We start from the raw sequence: 20191 nt of genomic DNA, 5'->3' as shown, positions 1-20191 counted from the left end.
ACCAAAATTTAATCAAAGGATAGTGGTTTTGATCCTGTTGGAAAATTTCCACTGACAGAATGATTTTCCATCAGCAGAGTGGAACAAACTTTTTGCATCTCCCCCTCCTCTTGTAGTCCAAAATGTCTTCCGAAAGGCTGCTCTTGGAGGACCAGAAGCTCTTATTGAACATTGGGCTACAGTGGAAGGGGGAAGTAAGCAAGGTCTACTCCATGGATGAAGTGAATTTCAGAGGTGAGCCTCCACTAAAAAAGCCCTGTTTCTTACCATCACCCACCTCACCTCAATAGAACGGGGCACAGAGAGCAGGAGTTAAGAAGAGCTCCTTATCTGGTGGACTGGATGATATGGGAAGAGGAAGTCCTTCAGGTACCTAAGCCTCAAGACATTTACAGTGCAATCCTAAGCAGAGTTACTTCAGTCTATGCTCTTAGACTGGGGTACCTCTGCTTAGGATTGCATTGTTAGGGCCTTACATTGTTAGGAGAGCCAGTTTGGTGTAGTGGTTAAGAGCGCGGGACTCTAATCTGGAGAACCGGGTTTGATTCCCCACTCCTCCACTTGAAGCCAGCTGGATGACCTTGGGTCAGTCACAGCTCTCTCAAAGCTCTCTCAGCCCCATCCACCTCACAGGGTGTTTGTTGCTTTGGGGATAATAATAACATACTCTGTAAACCACTCTGAGTGGGAGTTAAGTCATCATGAAGGGCGGTATATAAATTGAATGTTGTTATTATTATCAGGGCTTTTCCCAGCTGGAACGCAGTGGAATGGAGTTCCAGAACCTCTTGAAAATGGTCACATGGCTGGTGGCCCCGCCCCCTGATCGCCAGACAGAGGGGAATTTAGATTGCCCTCCACACCATGGCGCAGAGGGCAATCTAAACTCCCCTCTGTCTGGAGATCAGGGTGCGGGGCCACCAGCGGGGCCATCAACTTTTTTGATGGACTTTTGATAGACTTGTTTTTAAATTTCTTGCAATCAGACTGGAGTACAAATATATTACACATGCTGCATTGAATATGAACACTGGTGAACACTGATCTGTTTAGATGGTGAGTAATTTTTACTTTTGTATAACAAGATCTGTAGGATTTGCGACAACTCAACTTCAAACATTTCGTTCTATGAATGATATCGCTTTGTTTTAAAATCTGTATTCATGTTCTTTTCATGAATTATCAAAAACTCTGCAAACATTTGGAGAGGTGTCTAGATAAATATGCTTCAGAAAACCTGAATATTTCGATATAAGTCTGAATCTCAAAAGAATGAGTTAACAAAAACTAAATACTGTCAGAAGTAAAAGAAAATGTAACCTTCGGGCATTTTCTATTATTAGCTGGGCAGAATTACCACAGTAAAATGGAATCTTCTCCTCCAAATCCTTTCCCTGTTTATTTGCTTAGGATTTATTTCTCTTAAAATATTTATCCCTGCTTTTCTCCTCAATAGGGATCTGATGAGGTTTGCAACAATGATTTCTCCTCCTCCATTTTATTCTCACAACAAGAAGCATGGTGATGTACATTAAGCGGTGAACTTCATTAGCAGAGTTGTCCCTCCAAACTACTCTCCATTGTTTATTGGGGGTGGGAGGGTGGGATCCAAAGCTTTCTCCAGGGCAAAGTAGTCAATGTCAAACACACAAAGAGGAAACATTGACTTAAAGCCTCTCCAAAACAGCCATTTGTGGCAGCTTTTCCCCTTGCTTTTGGAGGTTTCACTCCTGGGGGAAAAACAGGGGAAGGGGAGGTGACTCCCAGACAGCAAGTTAGGGAGAGCTTTGAGTGTCTGTCCAATCATGTCAATTTCCCCCCAAGATTATCTCTGAAAAACCATATGAGTGAATCATTGGGATTTGAGTCCAGGGGCACCTTAGAGACCAACAAGCTTTTCAAGGTATAAGCTTTTGAGAATCAGAGCTCCCATCTTCAGAGAGGAAGTAGTGGAAATCCCTAAGCCTTTATAACCCAGGCCGATTCCAGATGGCCCCCGCCTCGCGAAACGTCGCGCGTCGTCGCGCAGAAAACGCGAAATATCGCGTTTTCTCGCGTGAGTTTTGCGCAACGTCGCGCAAAACTCGCGCGAGAAAACACAATATTTCACGTTTTCTGTGCGACGACGCGTGACGTTTCGCGAGGCGGGGGGCCGTCTGGAATCGGCCCCAGTCAGGAGGTGGGAGCGGTCAAGCAAAGAAGAGAGTTAGGATGTAAAGGTACAATACAGCTTAGTATGCTTCATTTCCACGCGTCCCAGCATACAGCTTAGTTTGCTTCATTTCCACACGTCCAAGACTAACTGACCAAGGGCGTCTTCCTGGCACAATTTCTGACACCATCGTGCCTTGAGAGTGGTATTGGGGTACGATGACCTCAGAAATCGCGCCAGGAAGACGCCCTTGGTCCGTGAGTATAGTGCTGTACTGGGACGTGTGGAAACACCCATGATCTGCTTTGATTTGAGAGAATTGTCATGATTGGACAGACATTTAGAGCTCTCCCTAACTTGCTGTCTGACACTCCCCTCCTTCCCCCAAGATAGAAACCACCAAAATCAAAGGGAAAAAGCTGCTGCAAATGGTTGCAGCTTCTGGAGTGTGTGGCTTCTGGTGCCAGATTAGTTCTGCTGGAATTCTCTAGCTCTGTTGGGCTTTGTTTGCTGTTTTGGGGAGGTTTTGGATCAGTGGTTGCTCTTTTTGTGTTTGACAGTAATATCTTTGCCCTGGAGAAAGCTTTGGATTCCCCACCCCTGCCAGGGAAACAATGGACAGTGGCTGGAGGGTCCTTGTTCAGGGACATGTAGAATTGGACCCAATTGTCTTGATGCTTGGGGGGCTTCAGAGGATGGCTAGCCCTCACTCCATTGCAATGAAGCTGAATATATATAGATTCTTGGAAAAGTCTAGATCCAAATACTAAACTAGTATTTTTGGACCCAAATATTGGCAATATTGATATTTACTGGATTCCTGATAACTGGAACTGAAAAATACCGATTTTTGTGTATGTGCGTGCATCTCTAACCTAATACCAAATTTTATTGATTAGAAGCAAGACAGGCAGCTAAGAAAGAGTGGTTTCTATCAAGAAAAGAAGTATATGCAATCACTTTTTAAAAAACATAATACTGGTGAGTATTATTTGCTTTCAGCAAAGGACCATACATTGTGACATTATCTGTCTCCTTTAATTTGAAGGCCCATCTTCGATCCAGGGCTTATGTGTTTGGGGAATGTTCAAGAAAGAGTTTATTGGATGAAGACAGATCTTACACACGATATAGGGACAGCTATGGTAAAACCCTTAATGATGAAAATTAAACGAATGAATGGGGTTGGTTTTGAGATATTCCACCAAGATTGATCTCCAACTTTAAAAGATTTTTTTTCAAGATCACGTCTCATCAGTACATGATCCTGCCCAGACTTGCACAGATTTACAGCTTCTGTTTAGATGTACGTGGGTGGTGGTGGAGGTGGTAATCACTCCCAGAAGTTGGACTGGTGCCCATATTTTGTTCCTCTCTCTGCATCCAGGTGTTTGCAGGCAAGTATTGGTTCCAATCCTTGATGTAGCAGGATATTATATATATCAAGGCCCTAAGTAATTCTGAGCGATGTCAGTGATGTCAAACTCTATATGCAAGATACGCAGATATAGGGCTGCACAGTGATTGCATGCTATGCCCCCCCCCCACATCTACATGCACTCACTTCACTATATAGCAGCTTCAGAAGGCATGTCCCTGCTGAGCTCTCTCTCCTCACCATACTCCACCATCCCCAGGTACTGCATCCAAATCTCCTGGAGTTCCCCAAGCCAGAGCTGGCAACCTTAGGTAAAGGTCTCTTCTTTCATCTTGGACAATTGGATGCTGGGATGTTCATATTCCCAACAGGAAGAGGAGGAGGAAGAGGGTGCAGAGACTGATGCTACGCAGTGTCTGTACATACATTCTGTATGTACATTTTGTATGTACATTCTGTACACATACATTCAAGAGAGCTCACAGGATATTTGCAGCCTCTTTTGAATGTATTGTGTCCTGACTGAGCTTCAGATCAGTTGGAATCCATACCTGCCCTCCCATCCTTATGCAAACATGCCCATGGCAAGATACAAACATGCAACCTTCAAGCACTGCTACGTCAAGTATCTTAATCAGTTGGTTACCACACCCAAAATCCGAGCCCTAAAAGAACAAAATAATGAGACCCTCGAGAAGCTTTCATCCTCAATCTTTTAATTGCAACAACAACTTGGATCCAAAATTTGGAAAGCATTTAGGGTCGCTGAAACATTTTGAAGGAACTTAATTATTGGGGTGTGGGGGGGTGGGGAGTAATCCCAGAGGGGTGGTTTGTCTAATACAGGAGATGCCAAGTGGTTAAAACTCCTATCTTATTAGAATGTGAGCAGAAGAAAACTTTCTGTGTCAGAAAATGATGCATCATCTAAATGAAAATAGCAACAACAAAAGGGACAAGAACTCCAGTGTCATGGCTATCGGAAGAGGACATGATTTATCCTCGAGCCCTTTGTCCAGCTGCTTGCTAGAGGTATTTCCCTACTGGGCAGTGAAGGTCTTTGAAGTGGGTCCCCCATCTCAAAAGGTGAAAATGGTGCAGCAAGGGGCATTCAAAATTATTAAGCCGTAGGAGCTCCTTTTCTGCAAGGAAAGGCTACAGAGTTTGGAGCTTTTAGACAAAAGATGACTAAAGGTGATGCCCGGTCCCAATTGGGACCCAAAGTGGCTTATAACATCATCCTCTTCTCCTCTACATTATCCTTGCAACACCAACTCTGTGAGGTAGGTTAGGATGGTGGGATATTGACTGTCCCAAATTCACTCCGTTTCCATGGCAGAGTAGGGATTCGTACGATACGAATCTGAGTCTCGCAAATCATAGTCTGACACTTACCACTTCACCAGAATAACAGTTTGGTGTAGTGGTTAAGAGTGGCAGAACTCTAATTGGTGAACTGGGTTTGATTCCCCACTCCTCTGCTTGAAGCCAGCTGGCTGACCTTGGGTCAGTCACAGCTCTCCCAGAGCTCTCTCAGCCCCACCCACCTCACAGGGTGATTGCCATGAAGATAATAACACACTCTGTAAACCGCTCTGAGTGTGGGATTAAGTTATCTTGAAGGGTGGTATATAAATCAAATGTTATTATAACTTTCAGCTGCTTCAAGCAAGCACTTATCTTTTCTCCTAGGCTCAACTTGTATGTTCATAAATCTCTCTCTCTCTCTCTCTCTCTCTCTCTCTCTCTCACACACACACACACACACACACACAAAGAGCATAAAATGCTTTGTCCTCATAAAGCAACTGATGGTATACAAATTGCCCCTGGAATTGCATTCCGCTTGGCAAAATAGGAAGCAGCAAAAAGGAAAAAAAATCCTTTTTAAAAAAGTAGAAAGATAGCTGTTAGCAAAAAGATGGTTAGGTCATGTCTTTATCAGCTTTTGATAACAGTAAGCCAACATAATTAGGAAACTACTACAATCAAGCTGAGTGTAGACAAAAAAAAAGAGAAATTAAAAAAAATTAAAGCCAAGGAAAATTAAGCTGCTAATTACATCACCTACAGATGAGTTCACTCTATTTAAAAAGCTGCAAGGTATTCCTTTTAATAAAAAATGTTTAATTGCATCCTTCCAACTGAGCTTATGGGATGTTCCCGCAAAGCCTGGCTGCATTCCCCACCCCGTGATTTGTCTTGCATTGTTTGTAAGTGTCTGCAATTAAGTAGCGTGGGAGAAAGAACCTGCCTATATTAACAAAAACGAGGAAAATACATGCTGTAGTGTGTCGATAATTGTCCCTTCAGGAGATGTGTGTGGTGTTATGCCAAGAATTTAATTAAGTTTTCTATCCAGGAACTGTTTGATGGGCAGAACTATGCTTGCTGCCCTGTTCTGCAGGGCTGATTGAAAAACAGCTATCCTGCACCTGTTTACAAGCTTAGACCTCTCCCATGACTTCACTGGGTTTGAAGAACTTGTTGTAAGTGGTGAAAGACAGGGGATTAAATACCAACAGAAATGCAGCCACTCAGCTACCCCAGGAGAAGGCTGAGGGATACTTGTGGCATTTCAAAGTGCAAAATGGGGACTTTAATGGACCCAACAGCTTTCAGTCAAATCTACCTTGCATGGTAGATTAGCTCAAAAGCCATGGGGCGCATTCATCTCTAACACCAACTGACCCCATCCACCAAGCCAGGTGACTCATGCAAAGGTACCATTGATTGTGCCGCATATCTGGACAGGGCTTTGCATCCCAAAGAGTTCATATGAAGTGCATGCGAACATCCCTTTTGTACTGGCTCAGTCTTAGATGGGTACAAGCAAATTCACTAATTTGTCTTCTACCTGATCCAGCCTCTGGTGCCTCTTCATGAGTTCTTGTTCAAATGGAGACTTTGGTTTCTTTGACTCTTCTTCTTCTTTCCTCTGTCTTATCAGCTGGTTTCGTCGCCGATGCTCCAGGACTCGTTGCAATTCTGGTTTGCTCTCGACTCCCAGTCCTCTGTGAGTGGAGGGGGAGGGGGGGGATAGGTCAATTAACATTGGGGTTTAGGAACAAAGGGATGCATACTGGAGAAAAATTAATCCTTATTATTCATGCCAATGACCTATATGAAATCCTGGAGCAGGGCTATCAACTTGTGTGTGTGTTTTGCGGCAGGGCTCCTGAATCTTCAACAGCTGAGTTAGAAGCAGAAATTAAGCAAAGATTCCCTGCTGCTACATTTGCTTGCCAGGAAAAAAACAACAACCCTGTTCCACTTGCTGAATTTCTGCATGTAAACTCTCCCAGGAACATAGAAGGGGGTGAGAAATGATGTGGTTAAATATTTGTCTGGCTTTTCTTTCAACCCAAGTGGATGGATATGACCAGGGGTCATTTCGCAGAAAAAGAGCTGGAGGAACTCATTAGCATAACTCATTAGTATATCCCGTTAGCATATGCCACACCCCTTGACATCACCGGAAATGTGTCATTACCACAACTGATTTGCATATGTCACACCCCCTGACATCACCTATCCTGCCTGTTTTGGACCCAATCCTGGCCATTCGGGGCCAAAATTTGGCCCAAAATGGCAAAAAGGGGCTGAAAATGTCTGAAAAGGGGCCCAAAATGGTCAGGATTGGGCTGTTGCTGAGCAGGAGAATGATCCACCACCCGTCAGAGGCCTGATCCAGGCCATTTCGGTCCCAATCCAGGATGAAACGGGCCCAAAATGGCCGAGAATCAGGTGGGCGGGGCCACCTGACATGTGACCTCTTTGGAGAACTGCCGGAACTGCGTTCCCGCACGTTCCTCCCTCGAAATGAGCCCTGGGTATGACAGAGGCAGAAGGGGACAGAGTTCTTTCTTCCAACACTAGGAAGAGAGGCAGAAGGGGATCTGAGCAGATTTTGGTTAAATAGATAGAGTGTAGTTTCTATTCCCCAGTGAAAGTAAGAGAGGCTCACAAACTTCTGAACGACTGTGCATGGTTTCATGTGACAACGAAAAACATATTGGGAACCCTGGTCATGTACATCAGACATGGTTGGATATAATTAATCCAGTATTAGTATAAATTGTGATCGAAAATGTGTTTTCTCCCTTTCCAGACATAATATTTTGGACTCATTGTGCTAAAATGGAAACATTCTTAACATTTTTGGAACCCTGGCCTGATATTTCATGCATGGTTAGATATAATCCATCCAGTATTATTACCAACTCCATGGTAAAATGGATGCATCCTTAAAAATGTATTGAACAATTATAATTTGCAGTAAGGAGTGTATACTTACATGTTTTTAATGAAATATATTTATTAAATCATTTGCACTTTTATTAAGATTTTCAGAACAAAAAAAACAATTCCAAGTCCTTTTCTTCCTTTTCTCCAGCAGAGGGAGGGATTTCACCAGTAATCTTGTGGTTGAATTTAGAATCCACTATCTCAGTGGTTGTATTTGCTCGCTGCAGATGGTTCCTATACGCTGACTCTTAAAATCAGCCCAGTGAGCACTAAATGCTGATGTCAGTAACGTAAGCCTGAAAGAAAGACCCCCCACCCCGTCTCCGTCTCCTGTGTGAAAGGGTTTCCAAAATTACTGCCAGCTCTGGGTTCATTCTGGAGGAGACAGACATTTACTCGGTGCACTGGTTCCGTATGCATCCGGATGCATCTGACGAAGAGAGCTGTGGTTCTCAAAAGCTTATGCTACAGTAAAGTTGGTTAGTCTTAAAGGTGCTACTAGACTCTTTTCTGTTTTGCAACTACAGACTAACACGGCTAACTCCTCTGGTTCCATGGGACACTACAGCAGTTAGGTGCTTCTAACTGCTAGGTGATTCTTCTAAGGTCCCTGCTCATTTTCTTTTTACAGCTACACTTCTTACCCAGAGAGGGATAAGAGGAGAGAGGAAGGGAAGTCCTTTACCTTTTTCTAGCAACCACAGAACAAATTCCTCAGTCATTTCTGGCCCAACTAAAACATATCTTCAGCAAATGTTAAGGGGTTCCAACCTTCTTTCCAAAGTCAACCCCCAACTCACTCCAAGGAAATAACCGCACCTTGATGTGAGACAGGCTGAGGCAAACTATAGTCTCCAGAGATCTGGGACAAAGTATCAGGTGGGTAACCATGTTGATCTGCAGTCAAAGAGCAAGATCTGGGTCCAATAGCACCTCAAATACCAACTAGATTTCCAAGGTATGAGCTTTTGAGAGTCAAAGTTCCTTTTGTCAGAGGGAGCTTTAACTCTTGAAAGCTCATACCTTGGAAATCTAGTTGGTCTTTAGGGGATAAAGTATGTAGAATCAGAAGAGAACTTGTAGATTTAGGACACCCAACAATTTGGCCTTTTCTTCATCTCTGAGTTGTTCAATCAAATATAGTGAGACCTTTATTACTGAGGTCTTCCACATCACTTGCTGCCTGACCTGTTTAAATTGAGATGACCAAGCCTGAACTTGGGACCTTCCACATGCAAGCACCAGCAACTAAGATCCCATCTCAAAACAAAGGGAACTTGATTGCAGGGGGGTACTTGAACCCGCATCTAGAGAGGTCTCTGGTCACTCCAGAGATCCTCCCAGTCGCATTGCAGTGCTCTTTCCAGCTGATATTCAATTAATTGATTTTCTTTCCCTATTTATTATTAAGTCTCTCCATTTGTATATTTCAATAAGTTTGAACCTAAGTTGTTATACAGTCCTTGGTTTGTTTAGGCATTCATCTAATTTAAGTAGTGTTGGGGGAAAGAACATAGGGGGTGCTGAATCCTACAGTGACATGACATCACTTCTGGGTTTGCCCCAGGAATGATGTCATGCTGTCAATGAGACAATGATTTTTGCTTTCTTTCCCCCCCACCAGCCAACTGGGCAGTAGCGAGGGGCAGCAGCTGCCACGGGAAATCTCCTGCTGTAGTGGGAGACTTGGCAATCCTATGATGTGTTCCTTGCAAATAATACACTCAGAACACATTTCATTCGTTATCCCACATTTTCCCTGTAAAGCATGTACAAACCATCTTATCTTACCTTTATCGCAGTACCTGTGTTTCTCTTGAGTGGATTGCCACTCTTGTACTTTGTTTATGTGCTCCCATTGTGTCTAGAGTTGATGGTGATCATAAACACACTGGGCAGTGAGTTACTAGTGGCTGCTGGCACATGTTCAGAAACATGGGGCAAAGCAACACGATGCCTTATGGAGGGGCTCAGTACCAGAACATCTGCTTTGCATGCGGAAGGTCCCGGGTTTAATTCCCAGCATATCCAATTAAAAGGATCAGACAGAAGGTGATGTGGAAGACCTCAACCTAAAACCTTGGAGAGCTGCTGCCATGGATAGACCAATGGCCTGACTCTGGATAAGGCAGCTTCATGTGTTTATGTGATATACAAAGAGCATTACACAGTCTCAAGCTGGAATGCAAAAACATGCATGTGCAATGTGTTTGCATCCTAATTTTGAACAATTTAGGATAAAAAGTGTGCAGACAAGTGAACATCCATTACTGACAAATCGTAATACAATTATCAGCTGTAGGAGGCCACTGACACAGCTATTATAAGCCACGCATAAGGAACATCAGACAAGATGATTTTTCTGTCTCTGTTCACTTTAACTTTCATTTCTGTAATGAATGCACAGAAGCATATGAATGTAAATTTATAATCAGTGGGGTACTCTGCACACAAACATATATACAAAAAGCTGTAATGTGGGTATTCTATGCAAATTAAGCATATGTATGCAGATGTGTATAATTTTATTTCTACTAAAATTGAGGGAGGGGGAGAAGGAAGTATGCAGGACACTAAAGCTCAATTTCCTATCCACTGAAAGTCTTTGAATCAGTTGGAATATACATTAAGTGTACAAAAGAAGTAATCTCTGACAGAGGGCAGCAGATGAGAAAAGCTAGTTAGAGATACTGGTGCTACCCTTCTTTCTACTCTGTTAAATGCTTTTCCTTGTCTTGTCCCCCAAATGCATCTCTCAGGTTGGCTTCCTGCTTCTTCTAAACCTCTCATCTTCCTGTCAGCCATGTAGATAGCAGCTTAAACATCTGTCTATTCAGTAATACTTTCTGTTGTTTTAAACTGGACACACCTCCAAGCATGCTTCTTGAAGAACAAACTTCTGCCAACACAATCTTCTCCTGATGCTTAAGATTTCATCTGGCCATGCTACTCCCACCCCTTCACAACTTATTTATCTAGCCAAACTCTATAAAGCACACTCACATAAGAGAAATGGCTGCAGCTTAATGACAGAGCACATGCCAAAGTCCCCAAATTCAGTTTCTGGCATCTCCACTAAAAACAAAATCAGATAACAGGGTCCGAGGCTTAGCCCCCAGACTTACCAGGAGAAGGGGACGGGGGGCAGCTGGGAAACAGCTACTCAGCCACCCCAACAGTCACCCAGTCCCAGCACAGGCCGGCAACAGAGGGGAAAAAAGAAGCACCCAAACCACAGAGGGTCAGAAGGGACAGGTGGAAGCCAGCTAGCCACACCCTCCAGTGGCAGACTAAGAGCCCAGGCAGGGGGAATGGGGACAGCTAAGAGAGGACCAGACCAAAGGGAGAGGGCACAGGAGATAGGGACAGCCAGCCAGAAGGGAGCTTGACAGGTTGAGCAGGCCAGTGAGTGGTAGAGAGGGAGCAAGGGTGATGTATACTTCCCCTCCTTCCACAGAGTTGGAACCTGTGTTGTCCCTGTCCGTGCCTGGGAGCTGGAGTTCAGGCCTGCCAGTGCCCTGCGCAGCTGCGCCCATGTTGATGCCTGACAAACAGGACATTTTGACCTTGGAGAGGCACTGCCAGTGGGAGAAAACAGTATGGCGCTTGACTGACTAATTCTATGACACTGTATAAGGGAATTTCGTATGATTTAACCATGGCCCTTTCTACACATATTTAAAGGGATGGCCCACTCACCAAATGCTGCAGGCTTTCCCACTTAACTCCAGACATCTCTATTTTCAAAACAGTAGCAGGCTGTTTGGCTTCTGTTTTTTCAGCACCTTTTCTGGGATTTCAGGAAAGTGTGTTCTCAGAAGAGGCACCGAAAAAACGGAAGCCAAACAGCCTGCTACGATTTTGAAGACTGAAACACCTGGAGTCAAGGGGAAAAGCCAGCAGTGTTTGGTGAATGGGCTGTCCCGTGTGAAAAGGGCCCATATGATTTCTGATTTTTCATAGAATCCTGAGAATTGTAGTTCAGGGGGTGGGGCTCAATGGATTTCCAACTCAGAGTTTTCAGCAGCCTATCAAACTATAATTCCTAGGAAAGTATGACTGCTAAACTGGTATTACACCCACACTGAATAATGCACTCCACTTTCAATGCACTTCAGCAACCATTTGCAAGCAGATTTTCATTTCGCACAGTAAAATCCAGCTAGAAAGGGCATTGAAAGTGGGTCGAAAGTGCATTATTCAGTGCTTGTGAAAGCAGCATAAAATCAGTGTGATGCAGATAGGGCTGCTGGATGAAATTCTGTCATTATAAGGTATACTGATGGGAAATGCATACATCCTGGATCATCATCTGTAATAGTTAACAGAAGCCCCAGATCTGGCACAAAGATTATGGTATTTCAAAATTGTGGTTTTGTTATGATAACTGATTTCATAAAACAGGAAGGTATGTGAAGCTCCGTCTTATAAAAAGAAGGATGGTGTAACAGAAAGTTTGAGTGTATGCCTCATAGAATCATAGGGTTGGAAGGGACCTCCAAGGTCATCTAGTCTAACCCCCTGCACAGTACAGGAAATTCACAACTACCCTCCCTCACACCCCTAGTGACCCCTACTCCATGTCCAGAAGATGGCAAAACACTGTCAGGATCCCTAGCCAAACTGGCCTGGGGAAAAGTGCTACCGGACCCCAAGGTGGCAATCGGCCTTACCCTGGGCATGTAAGAAGGGGCCCCAAGAACTAAGCACTAATGTAACCCTTCCTGCCCTCCCTCTCATGATCTGTCTAGGTTCACAGAATCAGCATTGCTGTCAGATGGCCATCTAGCCTCTGCATAAAAACCTCCAAAGAAGGCAAGCCCACCCCCTTCCACTGAGGGTCTGCTCTGACTGTCAGGAAGTTCTAATGTTTAGCCAAAAACTCTTTTAATTTCAATCAGTTGGTTCTGGTCCAACCTTCTGGGGTAATGGAAAACAACTCTGTGGCATCCTCTATATGACAGCCCTTCAAGTACTTAAAGATGGTTATATATCACCTCTCAGTCGTCTCCTCTCCAGGCTAAACATACCAAGCTCCTTCAACTTTTCCTCATAATACTTGGTCTCCAGACCCCTCACCATCTTTGATGCCCTCCTCTGGATACGTTCCACCTGGTCTATATCCTTCTTAAATTGTGGTGCCCCCAAACTGAACACAGTACTCTAGGTGAGTATTGCATATGCTAAGGCAGCTGATGGGAGAGGTATAGGAGGAACCTGATCTTGGAATAAGAGAGGGTTCTGGAAATTTCTAGAAAGACCTGCATGTGTGAGAGAAGTTGTTCTTACAAGAAGGGTGACTTTATCTCTTGTTATGTTTGGCTTCTTCTATACAAAGTGCCCAAGCCATGGCAGCAGGAGCTAGTGGGGCAAGGATGGGCAGGGACACTGTACACACTGCTACTGCTCTAGTTTCCCCATTTGGCTCCATCCAGAGCAACAGCACAAAAGCATAGACATCATGCTGATTTTGATAACTCCCCATCAGACCCTTCCCTTCCCTTTTCATGTCCCTACTGAGCCATGCTGTAATCAGGCGACAGTGCAGGTCATCTGGGAAAAGAAAAAAGGCCCTTGAAAGGGCTGAAGGAGGTGGAGTAGGGGTTGGAATGTAGAGTTTAGCTCTGCCATTTTGAAGGCAGAGTATAGCTCTGGCCCCCTTCCCATAGTGGCTGCAGGTAGAATGACCTGTATTTTCCCACCTGTGCAGGATTAAAGGAGGTATAATTTTCTTGCTCAGACACGGGGTTGCTTTCCTGGAGATTGGGGGGCAGAGCCTGGGGAGGGTGGAGTTTGGGGAGAGAAGGCAGTTCAGCAGGGAACGAGACGCTGTAGAGGCCACCCTCCAAAGCTGCCATTTTTAAAAAGGAAACTAGTCTCTAATTGTCTGGATATCACTTGCAGTTCCAGGAGAATTCCAGGCCCCACCTGAATGCTGGCAAGTGGACTGAACCCTGCCCTAAAAAATGGGATCCGGACACCATGTGTAAGCTGTCCAGTACTGTAGGGACTTCTCACCGCCCATGAACATGTGGAAGCAGTCTGGATCACTGTCGTCTCTGAGAAACCATCTGCCTGGCTGGGCTGTTGGTGTAGACCTGTAAACTACATAAGGTTGCTGGCGGCCCCAGTGGGAGTACAGGAGGCTGGAGACAGTGGGTTACTTAGCTCCCTTATGCACATGCGCTTTCATGCTCCCCCTTCACAGAGGAATCACTCCCTCCTGTTTCCCTCATTTTCCAATAGGATGAAGGGAGTCACAGCGCTTGCATGCTGAAGATGAGCTGAGTGAAAACGGCCTCCAAGGAGCAATTTTCACTCAACTCCATTTCAGTGTGCTCTGGGATTTCTCTGCAAAGGGGGAATGTGGATACATGTGCATGTGCTTATCTCCATCCCCATGCCTCCCTGCCCCACTGGCCAGGTGAGCAGTGCCGGGGGTGGGGGGCAGCAGGTGGGGGCAGGGGGGTGACAAGCCTAAAACTACATCGCACTTAGGGTTGCCGACTCCAGATAGAGAATATCCTGGAGATTTGATGGTTGAGCCTGGGGAGGGCAGAGTTTGGGGAAGGGAAGGAGATGGTGGCATAGAGTTCAAAGCAGCCACTTTCTTCAGGGATCTTAATTCTGGGAGAATACCAGGTCTCAACTGGAGGCTCACAATTCTGAGTTTTTTAAAAAAGGACACACATACTTCCCTTCCCCCAGTCACAGAGGCAAGATCTTATGATTTTAGAGTAAATTGTTCTGATATTTCTCTAAAAGCTAGAGAGAGAATTTTTGAGAACCCCACTGAGATAGTTCTCAAATCATGTTATGGAAAAGATGCAAAGCTGCCACGGGCCACTACCTCTTCAATCTTGATAAGCTTGTGTGTGGTACTGAAGGCCACTTCCTCATATTATCAGATTCAGGCGCCTGTCCCCAGATCGTAACCGCTCTCTGCTTGCCCTTTTCAAACAAATTACGTCCTGAATAAAACAAATAAAATGAGCGGATGTGGCTGGGAAACAGGTAGGATATTTACCAGCTCCTCTCCTTCCTTTCATCTAAAAAGAGTCCTTGCAAGATGGTTGTCTTTCTTTTATCTATAAATATGTTTATCTCTTGGTGGGGCTTTGGGAGATCTCAAGCTGCGGTTAACATTTTTTTTTGGCTCCCTTGACGCCACAAGAAACTGACAGGAGATTATAAAATGTGATCTGAATTGTGTGAAGGCTTCATCAGTACAGACTGAACTAGAGGAATACATGTTCAATCCAGCTTTGTGATTTTAAATACAGATAAAAGAACCTGGAGGTTTTTGCACAGAATCAAATGCCATGAACTCACGTAAATATGTAGTCCATTTTAATCCTGCCCTTATTCCAAGGAGTTCAGGGCAGAATACCTGGTTCTCCCTTTCCCTTTTTATCCTTACAACAACCCTGTGAGGAAGGTTAGGGTAAGAGAGAGTGACTGATCCAAGTTCACCCAGCAAGCTTCATGGCAGAGTGGGGATTTGAACACAGGTCTCCCAGATCCTAGTCTGATACTCTAACCACTTTAACACTCATGAAGCTACTTTAGACTGTGTCAAACCATTTGCCAATCAAAGTCTACTCTGACTAGCAGCAGCTCTCCAGGTTCTCAGTGTTTTTCACATTACCTGGTCGTTTTGATTAGAGATACCAGGGACTGAATCTAGAACTTTCTGCATGCAAAGAAGATGCCCTAACACTTAGAGTCTCTCTACATGAGATGCCTGGACATCTGTTTGTCAAGTGTCGGGAGATGCAGTGTTAGTGGGGAAGCGTAGTTTTGAAAGACAGAGCTGGTGGAGATCGCTTTGGTGGAGACAGATTCTCTCACAGACCTCTACTGCCTCTAGTGTGCTGGACTGTCTCCCCTTCTGGAGCTCTTACTCCACTGCCCTTGCTACTTAAAACTTTGAATTAACGAGCCTTGGAAGGCCAATGGCTCTGGAAGGAGAGATGCCAGAGGCAGCGGAGGGCTGTGAGAGAACCCATCCCCTCCGGATCTCCACTGGCTCTGTCTTTTAAAACTATGCTTCTCAGCTAACATCATGTTTTCCAGCACATGAAGAACACATGTGAGATGTCTTGTGTAGAGAGCCTCAATCCAATTCAAAAACTGTCTTATGACTATGATTACTAATTTAAACGCACGAAGCATTCTACCCTGCTGGCATAAATGCATGTGCACAAACTGGATCTTATTTGTGTCCACATGGTTTTCTAGACTGGGAGGCAAAGTAAAGAAATGCAGATGAAGTTGAAGCTTTGCTTGGTATTTTCACTGCAGCTGTTTTCGGTGCTGAAGAGAGAAGTGCCTCTAACATGAAACTGTGGCTTGTCTTTTTGCAATAACTTGTCACGATAGTGAAAAAATATTACAAGCAAGTGTGCTTTGAAATATGGACCAGCAGGTTTAGGAAGCTCCTCAAAGCCATTCACTCAGTCCTGCAAATCTGTATCATGTAAACACAGAATCTGCATTCTTCTTAGTTCAGAATTCCTTGAGGGGGCAGCAGGATCCTTACCTTTTGTGATTCATAAGCAGCTCCCTGTGAAGTTCTTGGTGGCTCTTCGAGGCTCTTACAGGGTTGAGAAGCTTTTTAGGTTTGATAAGATCCGGGTTTCCATCAATGTAATCCGGGTGAGCCATGATATTCTCAATTTCTGGCCGTTCTCTCTGTATTTCAGAAAACATAGATGCTGGGGTGGGAAGAGAGATCTCAGAGTTAAATATCAGAACAAATTTTCAGAGCTGAACAAAATATAATAGCTGATAAGGTCTACCTCATATTCAGATATTAGTATCATAATTAGTGTTTGCGCAATCCCTATCTCTGAACAAAGCGAATAATTTTCAAAGGACCTTTTCCAGGACCAGCTGAAGTATTCCCACGGCTCGAATACCCTACAGTACCCACACACCAGCCTTACTGGGCAAGCTTCCAGTGGCCTGTCCCTTCCTTCTCCTGTTTAATGAAAAGAGAGGTACAGTTCATGCCAGGGGCAACACGCTAGTGTCTACTGAAAATTCTAAAGTTAAACAATAAAGTTTTGGGTGAGTGCCTTACCCAATGCATGATGTCACTTCTGGGTTGCACTGGAAATGATGTCATGGCATCAGGCAATGCTGATTGCTCCCTCCATCTCACCAGGCATTTTTCCTCCACCACCCAGATGAATAGCAGCAGGAGGGGAGAGATCTCTCAGTGAATCAGTAACCCTGGAATTTGTATATCTCTCAAACCGTAGTTAAGACTAAGCTGGGGTTAATAACGAATTTCAGATCCTGGCATCAAATCCTTAGCTAACTATTGTTAGCAAAGAGGTCTGCATTCAGACAACCATAGTTTGTTTAATTATACTACAGTTTTATAGGATGTCTGAACTGTGATGGAGTGGGAAACTATAGGGAAATCTCCTAGGTGGAAGCCCGTTTCCACTGCATTTTATTGCTAACCACAGCAGCAATGGGGAAACTACATGTGCCTTCTCCGATGTAAAAAACTTCCTAATTTTATGTGCCAAATCTAGTTACATCAAACATTTCAGAAATCAAGACAAAACTAAGAGGAGAGTATTAATAACATGCAGAGAAAATTAGTAATAAACCATTTTATTGAAAAAAGAATTCTCAGTGTTAAATATCTTCTTTTTGCATGCTAATAGGACTAGTATCCCACTGCTGTGGTAAAGGAAGAGAGAAAAACATCACAACTGATTACGTCAGCATAATTGGGGTGAAAAGTTCAGTGCAACAATTAAGCATCGCAGAATGACTGGGGCCAGCGACTCCTCCCGTCACATTATTTTCCATGGGCATCAGACATGGCTTTGAAAGAAGGGGAGAATCTTGTTTAGCCTTGACAGCCCACAAGGATATTCCTTGTTCCAATTCAGCACAACTTCATAGAACACAATAGGAATCTGCTTATCTAAGAACAATGCAGTTTCATAACTAGTACTGTTCACATTATGCATTAGTCTAATCTACTTTACAGGGCTGTTGTGAAGGTAACATGGAGGAGGGTAGAAGAAGTAAACCAGTCTGAACTCCTTGGAGGAAGAGCGGGATAAAAATGTGACAAACAGGAAAACCTAACTTTAGCTTTCAATATAAATTGCTTAAATCAAGAAAATGGATATTTTGTAGATCTCCCCCCTCCCCCCAGTTGCATGCTTATTCCAACCTTTTTTTAAAGTGAGGATTGGTATGGTGGCATGAAAAACTACACAAGGCACAAACGGTTCCCTCTGGTATGTTCCAGGGAAAATACACCCAAAATCAGCATGGGGGAGAAGAAGGAAGAGCAGAGCATGGACGGCCTGTGACTTGTTGCCACCTTAAACGAGAGCAGCACATAAGGAAAGAGATGCTCTGCAGACTGCACAAAGATTGTAACTCTTGACTTGCATTCATTGACAGCTGCAGTACACAATCCCAGAAATGTACTCAGTCACTTTCCATAACATGACCTACACATGAGTTCATTCATTCATTCTTTCACTCATACACAACCTTTCCTCTTGGCTCTAGGCAGCTGCAGGACCTGTGGATCATCCCCATGTTCTCCCCCATCCCCAAGCATCCATTTCTGACCTGGGGAAAATTTATTCCTGGGGTGGTAGGGTCTGTGTGGATTAGGGTTGCCATTTCAGCACTCACAGCCCCTGCGAGATGCAGGGGATGGTGGTGGTGGCACAACAAATGGCATCACTTCAATGCTGTGACGGCACTTCTGGTTTGAACCCAAAAGTGATGTTGCTGCATTGATGGGATGCTCTAGGATTTACCATAGAGTGCCAATGTAGTGACATCACTTCCAGATTTGTGCTGATAGTGACATCATACAATCAGTGCAATGCCAATCCCCCTGCCCCCCGCATTTAGCTTCTGCTGCTTGACGAGCAGCAGGAGGAGTTGCAGAACCTGGGGTCTGACATCTCCCACCAAAGCAGAAGTCCTGGTAAGCCTAGTGTGGACTATTAGCCATGTGGGTTGGGACTGGAGGCTACAGTGGGGAGGTTGATGGGGGTGAAATCTCTCTCTATTGCACTGACAGAAGAGGCAGAAAGGGAGATTTTATTCCCTTCCCCATGCAACCTTCTGCATGGCTAGGCTATTAAGGACATAAAAAGAGCCCTGCTGGATCAGATTGGTGATGGCGATCCATCTAGTTTATCATCCTGTTCCACAAAGTGGCCAACCAGTTGCCCTCGATGATTAGCAAACAGGGCAAGGAGAGCAAGGGCCTTACTCTGGTGTTCCCTCTTAGCACTGTCAGTGAGAGATTTCCTTTTTCTGAATACGAAGGTCTTCATGGATCCTGCGAACTTGGGAATAAACTTCCTTGGGGTGGGAAATGGCTGTTGGCAGAAGGAGAATGCAGGAAAAATCTGCAACTAGCACTACTTTCTGCGGATGGATTACAAGATCCAACCCAACCAATTCTGTCATCCTATGAGGCCTTGCTTTGAGTGCTCCTGTTTTCTGAGATTAGAAGGGTAGCAACCTGGGAGTGAACCTTCTCGGTTGTGGCACCAATATTCTGGAAGTCTTTCCCTGGAGTGGGGAGATTTGTCTGTCCTCTTGTGTTGCCATTTTCTACCAGCAGATGAAGACTGTTTTGTTTTGTTTGGTATTCCCTCAGTGATTATTCCTTCATGCCCAATGTTTTAATTGTTTTAAATGTTTTAATTGTTGTTTTTTTATGTTTTTGCATGTTTTTAAGCTGTGGCTTTAAATGTTTTGATGATGTGTTTTGTTTGATTATAATGATTTAATGTGATCTTTACTATGTATGTTTTAATTTGTTAGTCACCTTGGGGGCCTTTATGAGGGCAGAAATATGGGATATAAATTTTGTTATTTTAAAAAAATTTAAAAATGCAGGCCACAGTTCAAGAGGCGTGCTCCAGTTTTGTCTGTGCAATGTCCTATCATCCAGGCGCTGAAAAATTTCAGGCCACTGAAAAATCCAGTACATTGTTCAGGCATAGATTTATATAGGAACTAAAGAGCCATTATTGTACCAGGAAAATCAGTACCATTGGGAGGTATGCAACCGAGGTAAACAAAAAGAGGAACTATGCTAGAGCAGAGAGGTAACATCCAGAAACCAGTGGTAGAACACTTCAATCTACCAGGACATTCCATCAAGGACTTAAAGATCACTGTAGTTCAACAGAAACCTTTCAAAAACAAAATCCAATGGGAAGCTGCTGAATTGGAATTCATATGTAAATTTGACTCAGTCAGGCTGGGATTGAATAGAGACTATGAATGGTTATCTCATTATCAGAAGTAACTGACTTCCTTAACAGAAGCAAACTGATCTCCATATCAGAAGCTACTGTTTGCATCTACTCCTCCCTCCCCTCTCCAACTATATATCTGAC

At 44.1% G+C, this 20191-nt stretch overlaps 1 protein-coding gene across 1 annotated transcript in view; it reads right to left on the bottom strand.

The window, feature by feature from the left end:
* The window catches only part of FAM107A (family with sequence similarity 107 member A), a 47282-nt gene that overhangs the window by 3913 nt on the left and 23178 nt on the right, over positions 1-20191 (bottom strand). The window contains exons 2-3 of the mRNA XM_054978289.1: positions 16321-16495; positions 6388-6544 (exon numbers count right to left, since the gene is read on the bottom strand). Of these exons, the coding sequence (XP_054834264.1) occupies positions 6388-6544; positions 16321-16495 (332 nt within the window). The remainder of the gene's footprint in view (positions 1-6387; positions 6545-16320; positions 16496-20191) is intronic.

This window comes from Eublepharis macularius, chromosome 4, assembly GCF_028583425.1.
Source record: "Eublepharis macularius isolate TG4126 chromosome 4, MPM_Emac_v1.0, whole genome shotgun sequence".
Lineage (NCBI taxonomy): Eukaryota > Metazoa > Chordata > Lepidosauria > Squamata > Eublepharidae > Eublepharis > Eublepharis macularius.
This window is presented reverse-complemented; position numbering and strand designations above follow the sequence as displayed.